This window comes from Rhizopus delemar, genomic scaffold, assembly GCF_000149305.1.
Source record: "Rhizopus delemar RA 99-880 supercont3.4 genomic scaffold, whole genome shotgun sequence".
NCBI classification, from domain to species: Eukaryota; Fungi; Mucoromycota; class Mucoromycetes; order Mucorales; family Rhizopodaceae; genus Rhizopus; species Rhizopus delemar.
This window is the reverse complement of record NW_027137830.1, coordinates 702,452-722,689: the sequence shown is the minus strand read 5'-3', so window position 1 is coordinate 722,689 and position 20,238 is coordinate 702,452. Positions and strand designations below refer to the sequence as shown.

Here is a 20,238-nt window from a genome sequence, read left to right as displayed (position 1 = left end):
TAAGGGGCAAGACGACATGGATCAGCATTTCATAAAAAAAATATAATCTAATTTGGGTTGACATATGTGTTCAGTTGATTTGAATCCACTTTTTCTCTTTGTAATTTGAATTTTCTATTTGTTATTAGAGCTTATGAATTTAAATAAAAAGCTTTAGCAGATGCTTAGATTTTTATTTTTAAACGTCACAGAAGGTCACACATTCAGGGCTGCGTCTGTCAGGATAGCTCGAGAAATTTATTTTCAATGTTCTTTAGTATTTACAAACATATAATTATATACCATGAGCATTCCATTCAACGGACAAAATAGTCAAATGAGCCCACAGGAGCAAGAAACAATTAAAATGATGCATGCTGCTATGGAAAGCTGTGTTGTGAAAACAGCCATGTCAGGAGCAGCAGGTAAAGTAATATTGCTGCATTCTTAATTTCCCCCCCTGACATGTATAAATAGGTTTTGTGATGGGTGGAGCATTTGGTTTATTCATGTCATCATTTGAATATGCTGGACCTATGATGAATGAAGACCTAGTAAAACAAACAACAAAACAACAAATCAAACATGTATTTAAAGATATGGGTACTCGAGCTTGGTCCATGGCAAAAAATTTTGGTGTGGTGGGCATGATCTATTCAGGATCAGAGTGTTGTATTGAATCTGTAAGTAGACTTGTAAAAAAAATACTACAAATTTTCTAACATTGCAATAAAAAAAAAGTATAGAGCAAAGAATGATTTATATAATAGTGTTGCAGCAGGTGCTTTTACAGGAGGATTACTTGCAGCAAAGGCTGGTCCACAAGCCATGGCATTAGGTGCTGGTGGTTTTGCTGCATTCTCAGCAGGTATCGATTGGTATATGCATAGAGATTAGATAGAAACTGTGTAGAATAAAAAAAATTAGTATAAGCCTCTCTGCATTTTGTGTGTCTGGGACAATTTCATGTGTGGGCGTGTGTGATCATGTTCCCAAATTGGATAATATTGGTTTTTGACTGTAAATTTGTGGATAGTTTTTTTTTTTTTTTTTTTTTTTTTTATTTTGGAAAACAATTCAACACTCGTCTTAGACTTTTTACGCTACAAAACAACAACAGCTACAACTTCAATTCGACCTTTATTATCATCAATCACTGCTTATAGACTCCGATGGTCTTCAGGGATCAGCTAACCATCCTTTTGTCTACAGAGGAAGTTGATTCTCTTCTCTCAGCTTTTAGTAAAGAGTGTAAACGCTTAATATGCCCAAACTGTAGTCAACAAGGCCACTTCCGACGACATGGTTCAACCAAGTCAGATCCACCACACCTCTTGTTCCACTGCGTTGGCTGTGGTAAATGCTTTCAGGCAGCATCAATGAAGCATATTATTCATGAATGTCAAGAACAATCGCAAATCCAGGCACCGACAGACATGGAAGGAACTAGATCTTTCCAAGAAAATAACAATTCGCACACACCAACAACTCACAGCAGCCAAAACGACTTGCAAACTCTCCTTGATACAATCCAATGCTTGACACAAGATATTCAACAGGCAAGAGCAGAAATTAATAGCCTTCGCTCTCAAACTGATAAATTCCAGCAACAACTTTTACAAACTCAAACTGCGGATCCTTTTCCCAGTTTAAATCAGCAACCCCCTCGTCGAACCCCCGAAGTTATGACCCAAATGAGTAACATCGAATCCGCTCCCTGGCACGAGCCTGCTAAGATACAACATATTAAGGACAATCTAATTGCAACTCGTAACCAAAGACGCCTACAGCGCCAAGAGGCTGCTGCACGCTTCCCTCAGCCACCATCAGACAACCAAGGCTTCCAATCTATTTACGTTCCTACGAAGGCTAGAGTTCCAATCGGACAGGTTAGATCCCGTTTGCGAAAGCTTGACATTAATAACAACCGAATCCTTGACATATATTATCCTGATCGAAACATCTTGACCTTATTGGTTCATAATGACTATGCTGCTGAACTGCGACAACAACTTTAGCGATTTAAAGTTACCATCAAAGATGACTTTGACCCTTGTAGTCCCCAAAATCTTAGGGATCCTAAATACGCAAATTTGCCAATAGAAGAACGTACAAACCGCGCTTTTATGCACCATTGCGACCGTATGGAACGCGCATTACAGTTCATAAGAGTACCTGCCAAGTTTGCTGTTGCCCGCCATTTCTTCTCTAAAGGATGGATTAGCCAAAAAAAAAAAAAAAAAACTACCCGCAAATGTACATTCAATAACCAATACCATTGGATCGAAAAAAGAAATTGAGGTTATTCATTGGAAATGTGTCACGTGTGGAGAATTGAAGTTTATTTTTTCCACCAAAACGGCTGAGTTTGTTCATTCCTTCGTTTTTTCGCATCCTATACATTATTTTCACTTATTATTTGCGCAAATAGTAAGTGAAAATAGTATATTCTTGTAACTTCATACTCTCTTTAATTACAACGATGCTTAACAAATACCTAAAGGTCGATTATACTGACAAAGTTTGCGAAACTTTAATTCTTCCAAGTAAGTAACTACTAATGATAATATTGAATTTTTTTAAAAAAGTTGTTACTAGATTTTTGGAAAGTTAAAGAACCTGTGATTGGAAGGCTATAGCCTACTTAAGTGATCCTTATGAAAAGGATCCAGTATTGACGAAACGCGTATCGCATAATTATCCATTGAAAGACGCGAACAACCTGAAAAAATTAATTGTTCCTGGTACCGTTGCTAAAACGATGTTAATTGCCATGTGCCGTTTCAACGAAGTATGATAGCTTTTTTTTTTAAACAAAATCGAATTTCTTACTGTAACTTTATATAGACAACATCCGGCAAAGCTGCAATTAAAAGATTCTACGGATTTGCCGATGACTTTAAAAATAGCAGTATTAAGCAAAAGTCGGACAAGGTAAAAATATAGAAAGTATTTATTTGTACATATGTATTTGTATCGCTAAGGATTAATATAGGCAATAATAAAATCATTAATGATGCAAGAAGTAGCTCATGAAGAAGACGAGCGTGGACAGAAGAAATTAAAGACAAGTGTAGCTACAAGTAGTAATGATCGTTCTGTTATGTCTGGAAGTGATGTTGAAGAAGATAGAATTGAACCAAAAAAGAACATCTGGCAAGGCTGGAAGGAGTTTTTAAACATTGCTCAAAATAACAACTACCTTCCATCTCTCAGGTACTAACATACGAATACTCATCTTTTATTCTGAAAATTAACAAAATAATATAGCCCAGAAAAGCATGGTGTAATTTGGTATGGGATTAATTTACGCCACCGTCCATCTCTTCCAGAAGGTCTTTATACCCGAATGAAGTACGAAACTACAGCGATCAAGCAATATAATTTCAGTAATAGTTACAAGGAGGCGGTCAAGAACATAATCCAATCAGTAAGTATATGTAAAGACGATTCAAATAATAATCAGAGCCACTAATCTGTCAATTAATAGACCAGCCGTAATCATATGCTGGGGTCTATTGAGGACTTACGTTCTGCCGAGGGCAATGTAGTTGAGAAGAAAACGCTAATTGACTTTTTCATGTTGTTGTAAGTTGCAAAAATGTAATTTTAGATTTTTACTGACAATATTACCATTTTTATGTTATAGTGGTGAGGAGATTTATGACGATGTGGGTGATACCTTGTCTGAATCTGAGGCATGCCTCAACATTAATTTGATCAAGCCTTGTTTGCAAGCATGTTCTCGCATGCTTCGTAATAAGAAGTATGACATTCATGAATAATATGCTTCATTGATGCTGCCTGAAAGCATTTACCACAGCCAACGCAGTGGAACAAGAGGTGTGGTGGATCTGACTTGGTTGAACCATGTCGTCGGAAGTGGCCTTGTTGACTACAGTTTGGGCATATTAAGCGTTTACACTCTTTACTAAAAGCTGAGAGAAGAGAATCAACTTCCTCTGTAGACAAAAGGATGGTTAGCTGATCCCTGAAGACCATCGGAGTCTATAAGCAGTGATTGATGATAATAAAGGTCGAATTGAAGTTGTAGCTGTTGTTGTTTTGTAGCGTAAAAAGTCTAAGACGAGTGTTGAATTGTTGTCCAAATATAGTAAAAGTTTAGGAAAGCGGAAAAAGCTTTGCAAAATAAAACAAAAAAATATCCACAAATTTACAGTCAAAAACCAATATTTGACAAATGTTACACTTGAAAAAAAAAAAAAAAAAAAAAGAGGAGGGGAAACAGCCTTTTTCTTTTTTTCTTTTTCGATTTCTCTTTCTTTTCGAAATGGCAGACAAGACTCAACCAGTAAGCCGTTCAACAACTAAACGAAAATCGATTCTTTCAGATCTTGGTATTCAGCCAAATACTCTCGCCAATAAGTCAACCGATCCTAAACCAACTGCAAGAAAGGCACCACCAGCTGCTATCAAGACAGATCGTACGACCACAACACCTTCTAGTCCATCGCCCAGAAGACCGTCAACCGTACCTACATCACCTTCAGTTAATAGAGTAGTTCGACCGAGCAAGACACCTTTAACCAAACCAGCAACACCCAGCAAGACAACAGCAGCAGCAAGTCCTACCAGACGACGGTCGGTCGTGCCTTCTTCTACAACTTCATCTAATCGACCACTCAGCTCACCACTGGCTCGTGTGGCATCTACAACCAGCCATACAAAACGTACAAGTCTTGCAGAATCGACTATTAAAGAAAAAGTTTCAGAAGAGCTATTGGAACAAAAGGAAAAGGAGATTGAAAGATTAAAAAAAGAGGTTTGTGTAGATATACATTTTTGAACATGCCTAAGTAGTGTCATAGAATGAAAAACAGGTAGCATCGCTTCAACAAGAAATTGAAATATTAAAGAAGCAAATAGAATCTTCTCCTTCTTCAGTTACTGAAAATGTAAGCTTAATTCAAACATAAATTCATAGGTGTGTAACCTGAAATAGGCAACAAATAAAGATCAACAAATAGTAGATCAAGTAAGAAGGGAAATAGTTATGATAAATTGCTACTGATGTGATTATAAAAGCTAAAAGAGGCACACCGGCAAGAGATAAATAAATTGTCGGAAAGCCACGAAAAAAGATTAGAATCAGAGTTGATTAAATTAAGGGACGAATATGAAAAAAAGTTGGAAGCAAAAGATAAAGAAATAGTAGAGCAAATGAGTTCTGTCAAGGTAAATAGTAAACCAGAATGAAATAATTTTAGGTTTTAATTTTTACCCCTCATAGGCTGAAAATGATCGGTTTAAAAATGAACTAGAAACAAAGCAAAATGAGATCAACCAGGACAAGGCAGAAATCATCAACTATAAAACCCACATTGCATCCCTGGAAGAACAAATTATGAACTTGGAAAATTCAACAACAAGTAGCCATGTTCGCAAACTTGAAACTGACTTGACAAACGCCACCTCAGCCCTTGAGCAACACAAAACATCAATCTCAGCTACAGATTGAAGGTCTTGAGCGTCGTCAGCGAGAAGAGATGCGTCAATTACAGAATGGCACAGATGATACCGCAATGGCCTGGTTAGAAAAAACCAAGGCGGCTCAACAAGAAGTTGATGTGCTTCAGGACATGCTGGAGAAGCAGCAGCAGGAACATAATGACCGCATCCAAAGCCTTGAACAAGCTTATGAGAAGCAAATCGGTGAGTTGAAGCAAGCCTGTCATCAAAAGGAACTCGAGATTGAAGAACGATCAGGTGAGATTGAGAATTTGCTAGATCGAGTCGAGACCTTGCAAAATTCGCTTGAGGCTGCAACCACGCGTTTGGAACACACTACGAGACTGACACCTACTACAAGTCTGTCTACATCAGAAACGAGCGGAAACGAGATGTATATCAAACGTTTAGAGGCCAAACAAAAAGAATTGGACGACTTGAAGTCTCGCCTGGTGGAGATCAAGGAGACACATGAGAATCAATTGAACAGGCTGGGTCAGGAAAAGGCAAACGATATACAAGAGCTCCGAAAGACCATTGCTCGGTTAGAACAGCAAGTGGGCAATAAAAATGGGGTGAAGAATGTGGATGAGGAGCGTCTGATTCGAGTTGCTGAGCAACATAGAAAGGAGATTAGTGTGATGCATGATCAATATCAATCAGCGATAGATACAAAGAACAAAGAATTGGAAGATTATGCTTACCGAGTAAAAGCATTAGTGGCATCAAAACAAAAGGAAATTGAAGAATATGAGGTACGTTTCTTGTGATATTTAGTCTCTTATTAATGCTTGAGTAGATCAAGTTGAAAGAACTAGAAAAAACTAAAAAAGCTCATCGTGATGAGAACGAACAGTTGATAAAGTAAATTCTAAAATATGACTAATACACTGCTTGCCAACCCTCTTTTTTTTTTCACATAGACTTGTCAATCAGCTTCAAGGAGAATTACACCAAGAGAATACATCAAATTAATAATAAATATTAGTAATACAAGTGTTATGTTTTAATGGTGCAATCGACTTTGATTATGAGCATCATGGCATACATTTTAAACATAATTTATAAACTCAGTAAAAGGACATAAAAATTAAAAAAAAATCTTCTCTTTTTTTCCTTTTCATACAATAAAAAAAATGAAAGCAGTTCGTGTAAATCTTGAAAACTTTGATGCTGAAGTCAACAAGGCAGTTGAAACAGGTAACCCTGTTTTTGTCCTTTTTTTCGGTACTGAAGTGCCCGAGACATCTGAATCTTGGTGTCCTGATTGTGTGATTGCCGATCCACTTGTCAGAAAAGCTATTATTCCAGTCAAGGATGCTATCTTGTTAGAAGCACCTGTTGGTGGACGTAACGAATGGAAAGGAAACACAACGCATCCTTATCGTGTTCGTTTTAATCTTTCTGCTATTCCAACCTTATTCAAATGGACTCAGGTAAATATCACTGCAGTTGTATAAAAAACGGTTTATTGACTATCCCACAGGCTGGTCCTGGTGAAAGATTGGTGGAAGAAGATTGTGCAGATATTGAAAAGCTTACTAGATTTGTTGAGAACTAAATAATAAAACAGAGAGAGTATATTTTACTTTATATTTTCCCAATTATCTTATAAAAAAAAGTTCCCCACTAAAATTAATTTTGGGTGCCGAGTATATTCAGTTGGGAGAACAAAGTTACTGAAATCTTGATCCTTTTTGTCTAAACTCGAAATTTCCTGTTGGCTCATTTTATAAAAAAAATCGTACCCATAAAAAAAAAGCATACGTACTCCAACAAAATAAAATTAAGAGTGAAATGTGGCTAGATACACTACTTTCTTTTCTTTTTCCTAATATAGTCAGTACACTGCTTGTACTACAACTCACTATTATAAACATCCCTTCACCTAATGTCTACTTTTCTTTCCTCTTTGGTTCAAATATTCATATATGTAAAGGGACTAGAAAAAGTAGGTATTACATTATAAATTATACATATTATATCTTATCAAAATATTAACATTCAATAAAAGCTATCTATCTTTACTGTAACAAGCAGTGTACTGACTATATTAGGAAAAAGAAAAGAAAGTAGTGTATCTAGCCACATTTCACTCTTAATTTTATTTTGTTGGAGTACGTATGCTTTTTTTTTATGGGTACGATTTTTTTTATAAAATGAGCCAACAGGAAATTTCGAGTTTAGACAAAAAGGATCAAGATTTCAGTAACTTTGTTCTCCCAACTGAATATACTCCTAGAAATGATTTGATATGCGACCTTATTCTCACTGACCAACGAATCATTAATATTGTCACTAAAAGTCTCATTAACGCATCAGAAAACTCATATGTTTCTGCACCAAAAGAATTACCAAATAATTATGCGTGCAACATACTTTATATTCCAGATGGTACTCAAAATTCTTTACCGCCTATACTTATCAACGTCAGTGAGAAATTAGACAATTTAAAAATGTCTCAAATAATTCAACATTGTACTGATATTTGGGATCATTATAACACTTCCTATTTGTTTGATCATCAGTCAACAGAAAGTTAATGAGAACGTTTTTGACCAAACTTCACAATGTCAAGAACTTCCATTTCTTAGAGAAATACAATGCACATTTTGGGCGAAAAAATGTTTACTGCTATCAGAAGACAATATTAACAACAAAAATGAGATGAAAAATCACCCATTATTGGAGATAGGAATGGCCACCAAGCATCATAACAAGATCATATTGTCAAATAAATGATTTATTTATAAATAACCACTTTTAAGGAATTTCACAAGTGTTGGCGGAGGACATAGTACTAGTAGAGGAAGAGGACATGGTACCGGTGGAGGTGGTGGGTATAGTACTGGGCATAGCACTAGTGGTGAAGAACTTGACGCGTTTATTGTACTGACTTCTGAATCTTTCACTTGTTGAGAATTCCATGATCACTGCTTTTTTTTCTTCATGGCCTTGTTTGAAGCATTGTTTCCAGCTGATTCTTCTTGAATTTTTATTCTGAAAATGTTTGACATAATCACGTAATTCAATAAAGTTGTTATACATGGTTGAATTTGATTGTTGAGATTTCAATATTTAATTGAAGAGGTATCAGGAATAAGAGTCGCTTGTCTTCCCATCGTATATTTTCTTTTTTGTCTTCTGAGATAATCAGATGTATCATCCAAGTATAGCATTGCTTTTTCGATTGCGATTCTATCCTCCTGTTGCATACACCTTTTTATTTTTTTTATTTGATTCTCCGTATTGTCACAAATCGACTGAATAGCTTCTGCTTCTTCTGTTTTTCCACCAACTAACTGTTGAACGTTAGTTATTGCCACTTTATATAAAAGTTTCATAGTTGGGTCATCCGAACCAGAATCAAGGTATTTTATCGAGAGTTTTTGTGAACACAAAAACACACTAACAACTGCTAAAGATTCTAGTCGCTCAGTTAGTTCAATTTTTGATAATGTGATTGAAGACATTAATAAACAGCGCTTGGCCCAGAAGAGACATGGGACTTCTAGACTATATGGGTGGGTTGTGGCTGGAGCTAGCCTGATGGCTACTGATGAGGTTATCGTAGACACACCAATTATTATAATAATTGGGTGTTTACTGTATTTTTCATAAACTAATGCTGAGTAACGTGCTGCACAGGCCATGTATGTTTCATTGACATCTTTTTGGATTTCTACTATTATGGGCGGGTATTCACTGAGAGCCACTTTTAGGAGATATAGAACATCACAGGCGCTTTTATTCAAAAACTCGCTAGAGGCGGCCATATAGTGATTCTGTGGACTGTTATTAATATTTTTGCATATAATGGTGATGATGTTGTCATCAGTTAGAACAGCCTTGCTAATTAAGTCGCTAACAGGAACAAACTCTTCTGGCAACAAGTAATCTGTATCTTCTAAAACATTATTGTATGTGAGAAAAAATACTTTTATTTACACAATATATTTTACATACCATCAAAGGAATCATTACTTGTTTCAAGATGAATAGTAGATTGAATAGTAGAAGAAGAAAAATAAAAAATGACAAGAAAATAGAAGCGTACCGTACCCAAGTATAAATAAATGCAACGAAAAAAGCGTACCGTAACGTAACGAAAAAAGCGTACGTTTAGTAACGCCAATTTGACTTTGTGTAAAATGACAAAATAGAATTTCGAAAACGACAATCATTTGCTAACAAGCGGACAACTATTTTCCAGTTAGCTCCATTTATTTTTGTTTAAACGTTATATTTTATTAAAGATCCAATTGAGCGCTAAAAAATAAAACAAATACGCGTCCGCCCGGACCAGATCAATCCGTTTGGAGGTGTGATGTTTAGAAAAAAAAACCCTTCGGGTTCAAGGGTAAAAAAGGAGAAAGGAAAGTAGGGTGCATAGAGAGACATACGAAGTTAGTTAAATTGTTTCAGCCATTCAATTAGTTTTTGGCCATGAGGTGTCTTGCAGGGGATGGTTGTATAATGTTGTAGTTGATCTAATTCATAGAGGATAGAACATATAACGGGGCCATCGACAGGTTCAGGACAAAGCAGTACTAGAGGAAACAAATATGCGTGTCGGAAGCATATTCAAAGGGAAAATATAGGGTCAGCTATTGCTTCAGGCATACAGAAACGGCGATGCCCATTCAGGTATCTGATGGCATGACGTCTTGACAGGTTGTTGTTGGGATGGCGAGGGCAGGGTTTGGAAATCTCACCCGACAACCAACCAAGGCGCCATCGTATATATCGACTTCCTCATGAGTCATTAGTAGCCACAAGATAGGGTCGAGGGTGATTGTTGGTCGCCAGCCGGATAGTAGTCTGAAGTTCAAGGGCTGTTACGAATCTTGACAATTGTATTGATAAGTGCGATGGAATAGCAACAATGAATGAAACAGAAAAACATGGCCTTATTTACCATAGCATGTCTATACTAACTAAACAATAAGATTGCATATTAATAGGCATAAGGGTAGACATAATATAAGGGTGGCCATGATGATAGAGCATATTATAAGGATAGGTAGGTTGGTAGTACAGCATAAAAATGATAAAGAGCGGAGATTGTGCTTGAACTAAACCTTTAAAAGTGACTGGATATTACATCCACAGTATCATCCTGCTCATAACTTTAATGAACTGCTATCATCACCATTAACCAAGCATCTGGACTAAATCCGAGCCCTAAATCTGTTTCATGTTACGAAAAACAAAAGATTTGATTGACAAGAACTAGTCCAAACAACCTTTGGTTACAATTATCATGAAAAGTCAGATCCTCACCAAAGAACAAAAATTGCGTCCACGCTTTAGAGCTTTTGAAAAATTTGGACAGTCTAAGCTAAGGAAAGGGGATGTAGGGTTGCACCTGCTTGCGTCTGTTGAAGTATTCAACTCAAAACATGTTTAGCTGATTCGTAGAAAGATAGTGAGAATGAAATATAAAAAAAAATGGTCTGAGCGTACAAATTAGAACAGCTCAAATAAAATAAACCAGGCTGTAAGTCTGTGCTACTTTATTTTTCAAAACACGAAGACTATTGGAAAATGCATATATATTTTTTATACGAATACCAAGCTTTAACGCATGTAATACTTTGAGAAACTTTTTATTCAAAAGTACAACAACTCATATATTTTTAGCCATAAAGCTGATGATAGGAATTTTTTTTTTGAAGAAGACAAGGAATGATTCCAACTGTACTTTTCTCCATATCATTTCCTTATCTCAACCTAAAGGCCATTTGATTCCTTAAAATCATCAATTACTTGACAGAGCACACTCTGGATTTCATCAAAGTCTATTGTCTTTCTCATCATCGTCAGTTCTCACTACTCCTTTGGCTTGACTTGAACTGATTGTGAAGGGGATAAAAGAAGGTCACACTATTTGAGTTTTGTTACTTTAGCGAAAGATGGTTGAAAGAGATTGACTTGTTCTTTGGAAGGATGACCAGTGACCTGTAAAACACCAAAATAGAACTATGATGACCATCGATCTTGTTTATTGAATAGTTTACAATTTAGATGACTTTATGAAGGATATTTTGCAAAAGTAAAAAGAGAGAATGTTGGCCTTTTGACAACTGCAAGCTGTGTTGTTTATTTAAAAAAGATAGTTTTATATGTAAAAGAACTTGACTTATGCATAAAAGTAAGGAGGCAATAAGAGAACTATGCCTTTAGTCTCGATGCTGATGCGGATAATTTAAGAAGGAGAATATTCTGAAGGATTGGTTCTGAATCAAGAATGCTATTTTTTTTTTGGTTTAAAAAAGACGATATGATTTATAAACTATTTTTAATTAAATAAATGAAAATAAAAAAGGGGTGTTAATACTTTTTAGAATGAATCCCAGGAAAAGAATAAGATGAATATTTTCAATCAAACTGTGTGAAGCAAGTTGTGTGCTATAATGATACGGCCCCACACTGTTTGTTTCACATAGAAAAACAAGCGGGAAAAGTGTGTGCTGCGGTTGAAATACAACTATTTTAATAGTCGTCTTTTGTCCTTTAAAAAATGATGGATGAGATCTTTACGAGTATTTCCTTTTTTGAAATGACAGGTGAAGTGGACAACACTCTTTTATTCACCCTAAACCCGGGCTTTCTTTCAAATTCTATTTCCTCCTCCTTTTCTCACAACAGTCTCTCCTTAAAAAAAGATCTGAATTTTAACTGACAAAACCATGTGCTATACCTCAAGAGATGAATCTTGACCTGAAGCATACGACAAGAGAGAATGTCAATAGGTACTCTATTGTTTTCTTGTTTTGAAAAGTGATGGTGAAAAAGAAAAAGAATTGTAGTTTTGTATGCTCAAGACATAAAGAGCGCAAGGGATGTTGATCATGTAAGTTATTGGCTGGAATTAGAAGAAAAGTGATGATCGCTTCTACACTTTAAAAAAGGATGAAGCCGTTAACTTTACAACTTATTACCCCTTTGATAACCTTCTTTTAATCACATTCTGTTTCTCTCATGTACAGACAGAATATGTTAAGAAATGCTATCATCAAATTCCTTTTTGATGTCTCATCTTTGTGCTTCATTTTTTTTTATTTTTATTTTTTTGCTTTAAAGAGAGGAGGAGGAGGAGGGAAAGATGGGAATGTATGCAGAGTGTGTAATAAACATTTGAAAATGGAAAGTCAGTCAATAATTTAATAAAATAAACAAATAAGCTTATTCGTTTAAATAAAATCACCTAAATAGGGTGTAATCTATTTTTATTTTTTATTTTTTTATTTCTAAGGGTTCACCGTGTAACCAAAAAGGAGAGGGAAGGGGGGAGGTGAGATACATGTAAATCTTTATATGATTGAGTGGGTATATGTTGTATGCATTATTACAAAATAAAATGATTACTAGTCCAGCCATTGATCTTTGTTACCCAATCTGATTCATTTTCATACTTGTTTAAATAATAAACAAGGTCTTTGATAGCCGTGTTGAACAAGTAGATGTCTCCTTCAAAAAGTATAAAGTCAACCTTCATTCTTGGTCCCATTGGATGCATTTGGCAAGTAAATTCGAATGCACTTTTACTTGTTTTCATCATTCCATTCCAAACTATCTTTTCATAGGGGTACATACGACCACTCAGTTTACCTCTAAAGCACTACAGAATAAGATGAGTATGTGAACCATCAGCAGAAATGAAATGTACCTCTTCCAACACCTGATGTAATTTACCAGCCACTTCACATTCATGTTTTGCTAAACATTCGATCGAAATCACCTTTTCTGGTAGCTTATGCTTAAAATAATCAAATGTCTTTTCCCACCAAGACGATACCTCTTCCTCTTTTGAACACATCCTCCACAGGTCTTGATCACCCACCGGTTGAAGCTTACTTTCGATTGCCTGGGTCATAATGAACAAGTCAGCCGCATCTGCTTTAGAACCTCGAGTGCCCTCATCGAGCACGGTCAAGATGTTTTGGGGTTCAGCTAATTGAAAGCTGGTTGATTTGGGTGTAGGAGGTAGGTAGGTATCGAATGAGGATGAGTCATGAATATAAGAATCGATACTTTCTTTTCTCAACGATCGAAGGGGTGGTGTCATTGGCATGTCTTCAGTGATAACAGAGGATCTTCGGATGGGTAAACTAACAGAACCTGCTTTTGATTAGTAATCTTGTCGAATCCATTGCTTTATATTTACTATAATTTGAATGTTCATCTTGTTCTAATCGCCATGATCTCTCTTGTAATAATTTACATGTCAACTTTTGTACATTAGCCCTAAGCACAAAGTTCAGATTGGGGGTAGGATTGAGAGAGCAAACGAACTTACCCTTCCGAGTACAGTGATTTCAATAGCTCCTGTTCTGATTTCTCTCTCCAAAGTATCTTTAATGTTTCCCAAATTCTACCTTCTAAATCAGATGGATGCACAGGCTTTTGTAAATCAGGATCATTTAGTGGATATAATTTGAATTGTTCTTTGTTTGGTTGTAAAAAACGTAATTCTGTTCCCAAAAAGGATTGATTTGTTAACCAAGGATGAGCCAAAATCTCTGGCATCTGTTATCAAAAAATGAGTTGAAAAAGAAAGCGTTTTGACTTCAGCCATCACTTACCGTCATCCTTCGTTGAGGATCCACGACCAGCATACGTCTAATCAAATCTTTTACGTCCAAAGAAAGATAATCAGGTAAATTACGATATCTTCCAGTCTTGATCTTTGCTAATAACCTTGCCATATGTTCATCATCAAATGGTAAATGACCAGTGACCATCGCATAGAGAATGACTCCACAGGACCAAACATCTGTTGCGGGTCCATGATATCGTTTACCCTATTTTAGGAAATATGTCAATTTATACACACACATCCTTTGTGAAATATGTAAATAAACTTTGCTTACTCTAACAATTTCAGGACTTGCATAATGAGGAGACCTAAAATAATCCTTTTTTAGTTTTATTTTTATGCACTCCTATTATTATTTTCTTTACCCGCAACTTGTTTTTAATAATGTATTAAATGGTTGTATTGCAGCCATTCCAAAATCAGCTATTTTAAGGTTTTGTTTATCCTTGTCCAACAAGATATTCTCTGGTTTTAAATCACGATGACTAAATGACTTGTGAGTGATACAGAAATTGGAGATATCATTCACTTGCCTGATATGATGAGCATGACACCAATTGAGTGCTGTAATTAACTGAATAAATAGCAATCTTGCCTCTCTTTCTTGTAATTTGCCTTTTTGAGCCAAGTAATGAAACAGTTCTCCACCTTCACAATATTCCATCACGAAATAAACATAACTTGTATCTTGAAGGACCTGACGCAAATCTACCAAGTTGGGGTGATGTAATAGTTGTAATACAGCTAGTTCTCTTTGTACTGATTTGGATGTAATAGAAGATGCTGATAACTGACTTCTTGATATCATCTTGATCGCTACTCTTTCACCCGTTTGCTTGTGTACACCTAATTTTACACGGCCTGTATTAAAAGTTAGATTTCAAAACATCAAAAAGGAGAGACTCCTTTAAATAACAAAATAGGAAAAATCATGTTCATTACCCGATGCTCCACGACCAATTGTCTTGCCTAGACTGTAATCACCAATTTCCTTCTTTTTATTCTTCAACACTGGTACAGTGTTTGATCTTTTATTAATTGGTTCTGGTTGTTGTGTACGACGTACGAGATAAGACATGAATGGCATTAGAAAGAAGGTTTATTAAAAAATAAAAAATAAAAAGAAAATTAAAGAAAAAGAAAAGAAAGGAAAAAAAAAAAAGTGGACATGTTAGAAATATAATAAGAGAGAATAAGAGTGAGAGTGAGAGAAGCGGAGGTAGCTGTATGTGATATGTATGTAATGATGATAATATAAAAAAAGGGGGGGAGGGGAGAGTGAGTGAGTGAGCAAGAGAGGGGAGGAGGGGGGGGGGAGAGTAAGGGAAGAGAAAGAGTGAGGCACAGTTGAGGATACACAAGCGCCACTAAACTTTTTGTGTTTATAATGCAGACTGACCCCACATACATGAACAGTTTATTTATATAACATTACAATATATGTATCTCAAGCGGATTGAAGTAATGAAACCAATCCAATAAGCCAAATGCCGATAAAAAAGAACAAAACTACATGAAGTTTATTTGGACTCCATTTGATTGCTTGAGGCAATAGGCTCTAATTGGATTTAATATCGCCTCAATCTCATCTCTCTTCTTACCTTTGTCAATATCACATTCATCATTCCACTCATCATACCAAATATAGCACCAAACATAACCTCTTCACTTTTCTTGTCAACGCTCTGAATCGTAACAAGTCCAATGAGAGCACCGAGTGGTTGTGATAAGCCACCGAGAACAGAAGCAAAACTAAATGCTGCAAATTGAGAATTAGTTGCATAATAAAATGGCAATGCAATCAAAAAGCCTTCCATCAAATTATGTATCACCATAGCACTTGCTACGCTCAATCCTAATTGAGGTGAAGACTCATTTGATATGAACATGATCAATCCCTCTTTTAAATGAGACGTCAGAAGATAAGCCTGTTATCATGAGATGTATTGAAAACATGTTACCTGGGAATTTATGAATACAGATAGCAACCGCTGTTTGTATACCAATCAAGTAATAACTCTTTTGATCCTCATCACTTGTCGACATGTTTGTCTGCACCGTACCATATGTTTTCGTCGTCGGCAGTGAGTCACAGGCATGAAGGGCGTCTGGCGTGAACTTCTGAAGGAATTGACTGAGACAAACAGTCCCAAAGAGACCCATCAAAAAACAGAGCGCAACTGCCCAGAGTGAATTCAGCTTTTGATAAGAAGCGGGTAACAAGAGAAATTGGGCGTTGCAGAACAATACACCTGCTCCTAAGGCCATCGATCCTGACAGGAACTTTTTGTTTTCCAAAACCTTTTCATTCATAAACACAATACCCGCCCCTGTTATACAGGATAGTGACGATATCAAGACCAGTGACCAACCTCCTAAGGAATCTTTTATGTCAATCATCATTAAAAATTATCGAGAAAAATATAAAAAAACAAACAAAAAAACAAAAAAAAATGTAATCTTTTATAATAAAAAGCTTTATTCCAAAATACGACAGATGATAAAGAAGGTAATCAGTATCGGTTATATATCTTTTTTGGTTGATTGGGGTCACACAACTTAAATGTGCATTTTATAAAAAATAAAAAAATAAAAAAATAAAAAAATAAAAAAAAAAAAAAAAAAAAAAAAAAAAGAGGGAGAGAAAGAATTTTTTTTTACACACTTTTTTTTTTTTTTTTCTTTTAATAAAAAAAAAAATGTCTCTTTTTGTTGCAAGAATCCCAAGGGATATGAATAACGTAAAGATTGATATAGATTGTATTATATTCCATCTTAATTGTGTGTTTGTATAGCGTGATCTTGAAGATGCCTTTTCAAAGTATGGCAAGATTACTCGTTTTGAAGTCAAGAGAGGTATTCATAACAATCTCTTTTTCTTCTTCTTTATTAATCTATATCATAGAGGGTTTTGGGTTTGTTGAATTTGATGACAAACGTGATGCTGAAGATGCCATGAAAGGAATTCATGAAACTGTTGCTGTAAATTTGTATATTCTTTTTTTTATTTTTTGTTGGCTAATTGTCTTGTAGGAACTCGTTGTTGAATGGGCTAAAAATGGTGGAAAGAGACCTTCTGAAAATGAATGTTATCACTGTGGAAGATCAGGTAACCTAAACAAATTACTTTTTTTTGTTTTTTTTTTTTTTTTTTTTTCAGAAACTTATTTGCTGGCAGGCCACTATGCAAGAGATTGTAGAGAAGGTGGTCGTCGTGATCGTGATCAACGCTCAAGAGGTGGATATGATAGAAGGTACACTATTTTTCTCTTTTTGAAAACTTCCTTTGTTGTATGTGTGTATGTGTGGTCAGTGTCAAGTAAAATATAGCCCAAAAAAAAGCACCACTGCTTTTTTGAAAACTTGTTTGCTTCTCCCCCATCCTCCATCCTCCAAGAGAAGAAAAAAAATATTCCGTGAACAATTCGCCTTCTAAACAAAAACAATCCTCTCTCTCTCTCTTATATATTCTTTACTCTCTTGGCTCATTTTTCTTTTGATAACATTATTTGGTAAATCAATTTTCTTATGTCTGAAAAAAAAAAGTAGTCTAATATGGCTTTGATAGTTAAAACCTATAGACCTCGTGGTGGACAAGAATATCGTCGTAGAGATGATCGCCGTGCAAGATCACCTCATCGTGGAGAACAACGCTATGAAAGACGCTATGATAACAGAAGAGAATATCGTAATCACTCAAATGAAAGACGTGAGGAACGTGTTACGAATCGTACCGAACAACCTGCTGCTGATGATGAAAGACAATAAAATGCGTGTGTGCTGATAATATTGCCCCAATTCATAAATAAATTTATGCAAATTCTAAGTACATGTATAACAAAGCAAAATTTTCGGTATTTTATACGGTTAAAATCAATGTAAAATGAAAAAATAATAATAATAAAGGTATACGTACAAAAGTTGTGATGATGGATAAAAGGGGATGAAGCGTATTATGCTACTTGCATTCTTATCTTACGTGGGCATTAGTTATAGCACAGTAGGCACTAGTTCCACTCTATAAACAATAATGACATAAACAAGCGCTCATTACATTTCTGGTTGATAACCTCATGCGTATGTACATTGCTGCAGAGTGATCGTGTAATTAATGCGTTCATATTTGATCAGTTTGTGTCTATACTTTAAATGTTTCATCACAGTCTCATCAATACGATCAATTCCTCATCATCTGATAAGCAAGACATGATTTCTTGGAAAAGTACAGCTGATGTCAATCGAGTTCATTATGAGCTTGATGGCAGTGATTTACTAGCCTTTACTCTTTAACAAAGGACAAAGTAGGATGATCGAAAAGTTGATCTTTTTACAAGCGTTCTCGACACCAAAAAGAAATAGGGAGGAAGAAAGGGACGATGCAGAAGATCATTCAGCTGATTTACTGCCAATCACACGTTTACATACATAAAGCATGTACAAGAGTGACATAGGCCATATTCAATCCTAATCATTCACAGAAAATTCCTATCAAGAGATCTGCATTTGACAGATGGTTTTTCTATGGTTACAAAATGACAACCAAAATAAGTAACTGTACTCCTCATGATGACCATGATTGCCTAGCAACCAAAAAGCTTAATTTAAGACCAGTTGAAAAGAAAGGGTACTTTTTGAGATTGTATATTCTATTTTTAATCTTGAGCAATAACAACATTACTGTGTACCTTGACAACATCTTCAAGATCTTCCATGTCCTCCAAACATTTTGTCACTAGTTCAATTGTATCCTTGTCCTTGAGCTCAATGATACTTGTTGGAATATAAGTTGCCTCGATTTGTTGTACTTCATACTTTTGGTTCATCAATTTCTTGGAAATAGTATTCAACTCTGAGAATTCACAAGTTACTTCTATCAAGTTGTTGTCTTGATCTTCTTCAATATCTTCCACACCAGAATCAATAGCGACATCCATGATCTGTTCAAATGAATGATTGGATTCACCAGGTGTAAAGGCAACACGACCTTTTTTATCAAACAAATAGCCAACAGAAGACACGGATCCACCTACTCTGTTCAAAACTTCCTTGACTTCCTTTACCGTACGTGATTTCTTATCTGTCAATGCCTCACTATGAACAAGTTCAGAAAAAGCACAGAAAGAATATCTTTTTTTTTTTTTTTTTTTTTTTTTTTTCTTACACTATCAATGCCATGCCTCCTGGGCCAACACATTCATACAGTACATTTTCAAGATCAGCCTTATTTTTATCCGTTGCCTAAATTGTACATGAGCATACATGCTCTTTTCCTTGGTGTCTACTGTACCTTTTTCAATGCGTTTTCAATGCTATCCTTTGGCATACTGGCCGCTTTCGCTCTATTTAAAACAGCAGCCAACTTGTTATTCACAGAAGGATCTGTTCCTCCTGATCTTGCAGAAGAAACAATTTCTAGCGATATTTTGGAATATAAAATACTCTTTTTGGCATCTTTAGCTCCCTTTGTATGCTTTACTTTACTCCATTTGTTGTGACCCTAGTGCATGTCATTAGAAGATGAATAAAAAAAAAAGAAGTAAATTAACTCATACGGCAAATCGTTGTTGTTGAAGATAGATCAAAGAAAGTTGGGGTTGAACACTGGGCCTTGTCTTCAAAAGGCTGGTTGTTAATGTACGAAGCATGGACATGTCAAAAAAAAAAAAAAAAAGAAAAAAGATGGAGACTGCGCCGTTTGAACATAAAAAGAGGCGTGCAAGGAGTAAAGGGATTATGGAGCGATTGATACCAATTGGATAAAACTTGAGGTAATCAAATCTTAGTTATTATGTGAGTCCTCTTTTAATCATTGTTGACAAGCGCACATTGATTCATCATTTATAGGTAAACAATACTTTTGATAAACATGTTAAATAAAAAATCACATGTTAAGCGTAATACTAAATTTTTCTATACTTTATCCTTTTTTTTTCGTCTTTATAATGACTACCAAGGAAGCCTCAGAGATCATTGACATTTGGTTTCGTTCTCTAGAAGACAAGTCGCCCATCAACTTGTGTTTTTTAACACAACCACTCTCTAAGGCAATCGTGGGTCGAATAGAGACTCTAGAAAAGGCTTATCACCGTGTCATAGTCTATCGTTTCTTGATTCGCAGCAGAATTCACCCTTTGGTCTTGTTTGTTGTTGTGACAAGTGGACTAGGTTATCTTTCAGCGAGAATGTAC

General features: G+C 35.6%; 12 protein-coding genes across 12 annotated transcripts; 6 read left to right on the top strand and 6 right to left on the bottom strand.

Annotated features, from left to right (window-relative positions):
• Positions 1-283: 283 nt before the first annotated feature.
• On the top strand, positions 284-876 carry RO3G_05792 (uncharacterized protein; the record flags this gene model as incomplete). Its single annotated transcript, XM_067660382.1, has 4 exons — positions 284-404; positions 457-533; positions 640-662; positions 750-876. The coding sequence occupies 4 exons, from the start codon at positions 284-286 to the stop codon at positions 874-876; spliced, it is 348 nt and encodes a 115-aa protein (XP_067516483.1).
• Positions 877-1,415: 539 nt separating this feature from the next.
• Positions 1,416-1,997, top strand: RO3G_05791 (uncharacterized protein; the record flags this gene model as incomplete). Its single annotated transcript, XM_067660381.1, has 1 exon — positions 1,416-1,997. One exon carries the CDS (start codon positions 1,416-1,418, stop codon positions 1,995-1,997), a length of 582 nt encoding a protein of 193 aa, XP_067516482.1.
• A 464-nt stretch (positions 1,998-2,461) lies between these two features.
• On the top strand, positions 2,462-3,764 carry RO3G_05790 (uncharacterized protein; the record flags this gene model as incomplete). Its single annotated transcript, XM_067660380.1, has 7 exons — positions 2,462-2,525; positions 2,691-2,770; positions 2,827-2,913; positions 2,975-3,195; positions 3,250-3,409; positions 3,470-3,567; positions 3,629-3,764. 7 exons carry the CDS (start codon positions 2,462-2,464, stop codon positions 3,762-3,764), a joined length of 846 nt encoding a protein of 281 aa, XP_067516481.1.
• A 577-nt stretch (positions 3,765-4,341) lies between these two features.
• Positions 4,342-4,806, bottom strand: RO3G_05789 (uncharacterized protein; the record flags this gene model as incomplete). Its single annotated transcript, XM_067660379.1, has 1 exon — positions 4,342-4,806. The coding sequence occupies one exon, from the start codon at positions 4,804-4,806 to the stop codon at positions 4,342-4,344; it is 465 nt and encodes a 154-aa protein (XP_067516480.1).
• A 354-nt stretch (positions 4,807-5,160) lies between these two features.
• RO3G_05788 (uncharacterized protein) lies at positions 5,161-7,009 on the top strand (the record flags this gene model as incomplete). The annotated part of the gene is made up of 6 exons (XM_067660378.1): positions 5,161-5,175; positions 5,231-5,377; positions 5,448-6,203; positions 6,372-6,435; positions 6,595-6,884; positions 6,935-7,009. The coding sequence occupies 6 exons, from the start codon at positions 5,161-5,163 to the stop codon at positions 7,007-7,009; spliced, it is 1,347 nt and encodes a 448-aa protein (XP_067516479.1).
• A 598-nt stretch (positions 7,010-7,607) lies between these two features.
• Positions 7,608-7,991, top strand: RO3G_05787 (uncharacterized protein; the record flags this gene model as incomplete). The annotated part of the gene is made up of 1 exon (XM_067660377.1): positions 7,608-7,991. The coding sequence occupies one exon, from the start codon at positions 7,608-7,610 to the stop codon at positions 7,989-7,991; it is 384 nt and encodes a 127-aa protein (XP_067516478.1).
• Positions 7,992-8,211: 220 nt separating this feature from the next.
• Positions 8,212-8,496, bottom strand: RO3G_05786 (uncharacterized protein; the record flags this gene model as incomplete). The annotated part of the gene is made up of 1 exon (XM_067660376.1): positions 8,212-8,496. One exon carries the CDS (start codon positions 8,494-8,496, stop codon positions 8,212-8,214), a length of 285 nt encoding a protein of 94 aa, XP_067516477.1.
• Positions 8,497-8,519: 23 nt separating this feature from the next.
• On the bottom strand, positions 8,520-9,429 carry RO3G_05785 (uncharacterized protein; the record flags this gene model as incomplete). The annotated part of the gene is made up of 2 exons (XM_067660375.1): positions 8,520-9,352; positions 9,411-9,429. 2 exons carry the CDS (start codon positions 9,427-9,429, stop codon positions 8,520-8,522), a joined length of 852 nt encoding a protein of 283 aa, XP_067516476.1.
• A 3,370-nt stretch (positions 9,430-12,799) lies between these two features.
• On the bottom strand, positions 12,800-15,128 carry RO3G_05784 (uncharacterized protein; the record flags this gene model as incomplete). Its single annotated transcript, XM_067660374.1, has 8 exons — positions 12,800-13,072; positions 13,121-13,572; positions 13,676-13,698; positions 13,751-13,980; positions 14,037-14,255; positions 14,325-14,358; positions 14,416-14,911; positions 14,993-15,128. The coding sequence occupies 8 exons, from the start codon at positions 15,126-15,128 to the stop codon at positions 12,800-12,802; spliced, it is 1,863 nt and encodes a 620-aa protein (XP_067516475.1).
• A 369-nt stretch (positions 15,129-15,497) lies between these two features.
• Positions 15,498-16,450, bottom strand: RO3G_05783 (uncharacterized protein; the record flags this gene model as incomplete). Its single annotated transcript, XM_067660373.1, has 3 exons — positions 15,498-15,608; positions 15,652-15,905; positions 16,012-16,450. 3 exons carry the CDS (start codon positions 16,448-16,450, stop codon positions 15,498-15,500), a joined length of 804 nt encoding a protein of 267 aa, XP_067516474.1.
• Positions 16,451-16,749: 299 nt separating this feature from the next.
• Positions 16,750-17,818, top strand: RO3G_05782 (uncharacterized protein; the record flags this gene model as incomplete). The annotated part of the gene is made up of 7 exons (XM_067660372.1): positions 16,750-16,791; positions 16,846-16,906; positions 16,956-17,032; positions 17,084-17,159; positions 17,211-17,304; positions 17,381-17,466; positions 17,619-17,818. The coding sequence occupies 7 exons, from the start codon at positions 16,750-16,752 to the stop codon at positions 17,816-17,818; spliced, it is 636 nt and encodes a 211-aa protein (XP_067516473.1).
• An 884-nt stretch (positions 17,819-18,702) lies between these two features.
• Positions 18,703-19,701, bottom strand: RO3G_05781 (uncharacterized protein; the record flags this gene model as incomplete). Its single annotated transcript, XM_067660371.1, has 4 exons — positions 18,703-19,141; positions 19,212-19,288; positions 19,338-19,547; positions 19,603-19,701. The coding sequence occupies 4 exons, from the start codon at positions 19,699-19,701 to the stop codon at positions 18,703-18,705; spliced, it is 825 nt and encodes a 274-aa protein (XP_067516472.1).
• Between the last annotated feature and the right edge of the window lie 537 nt (positions 19,702-20,238).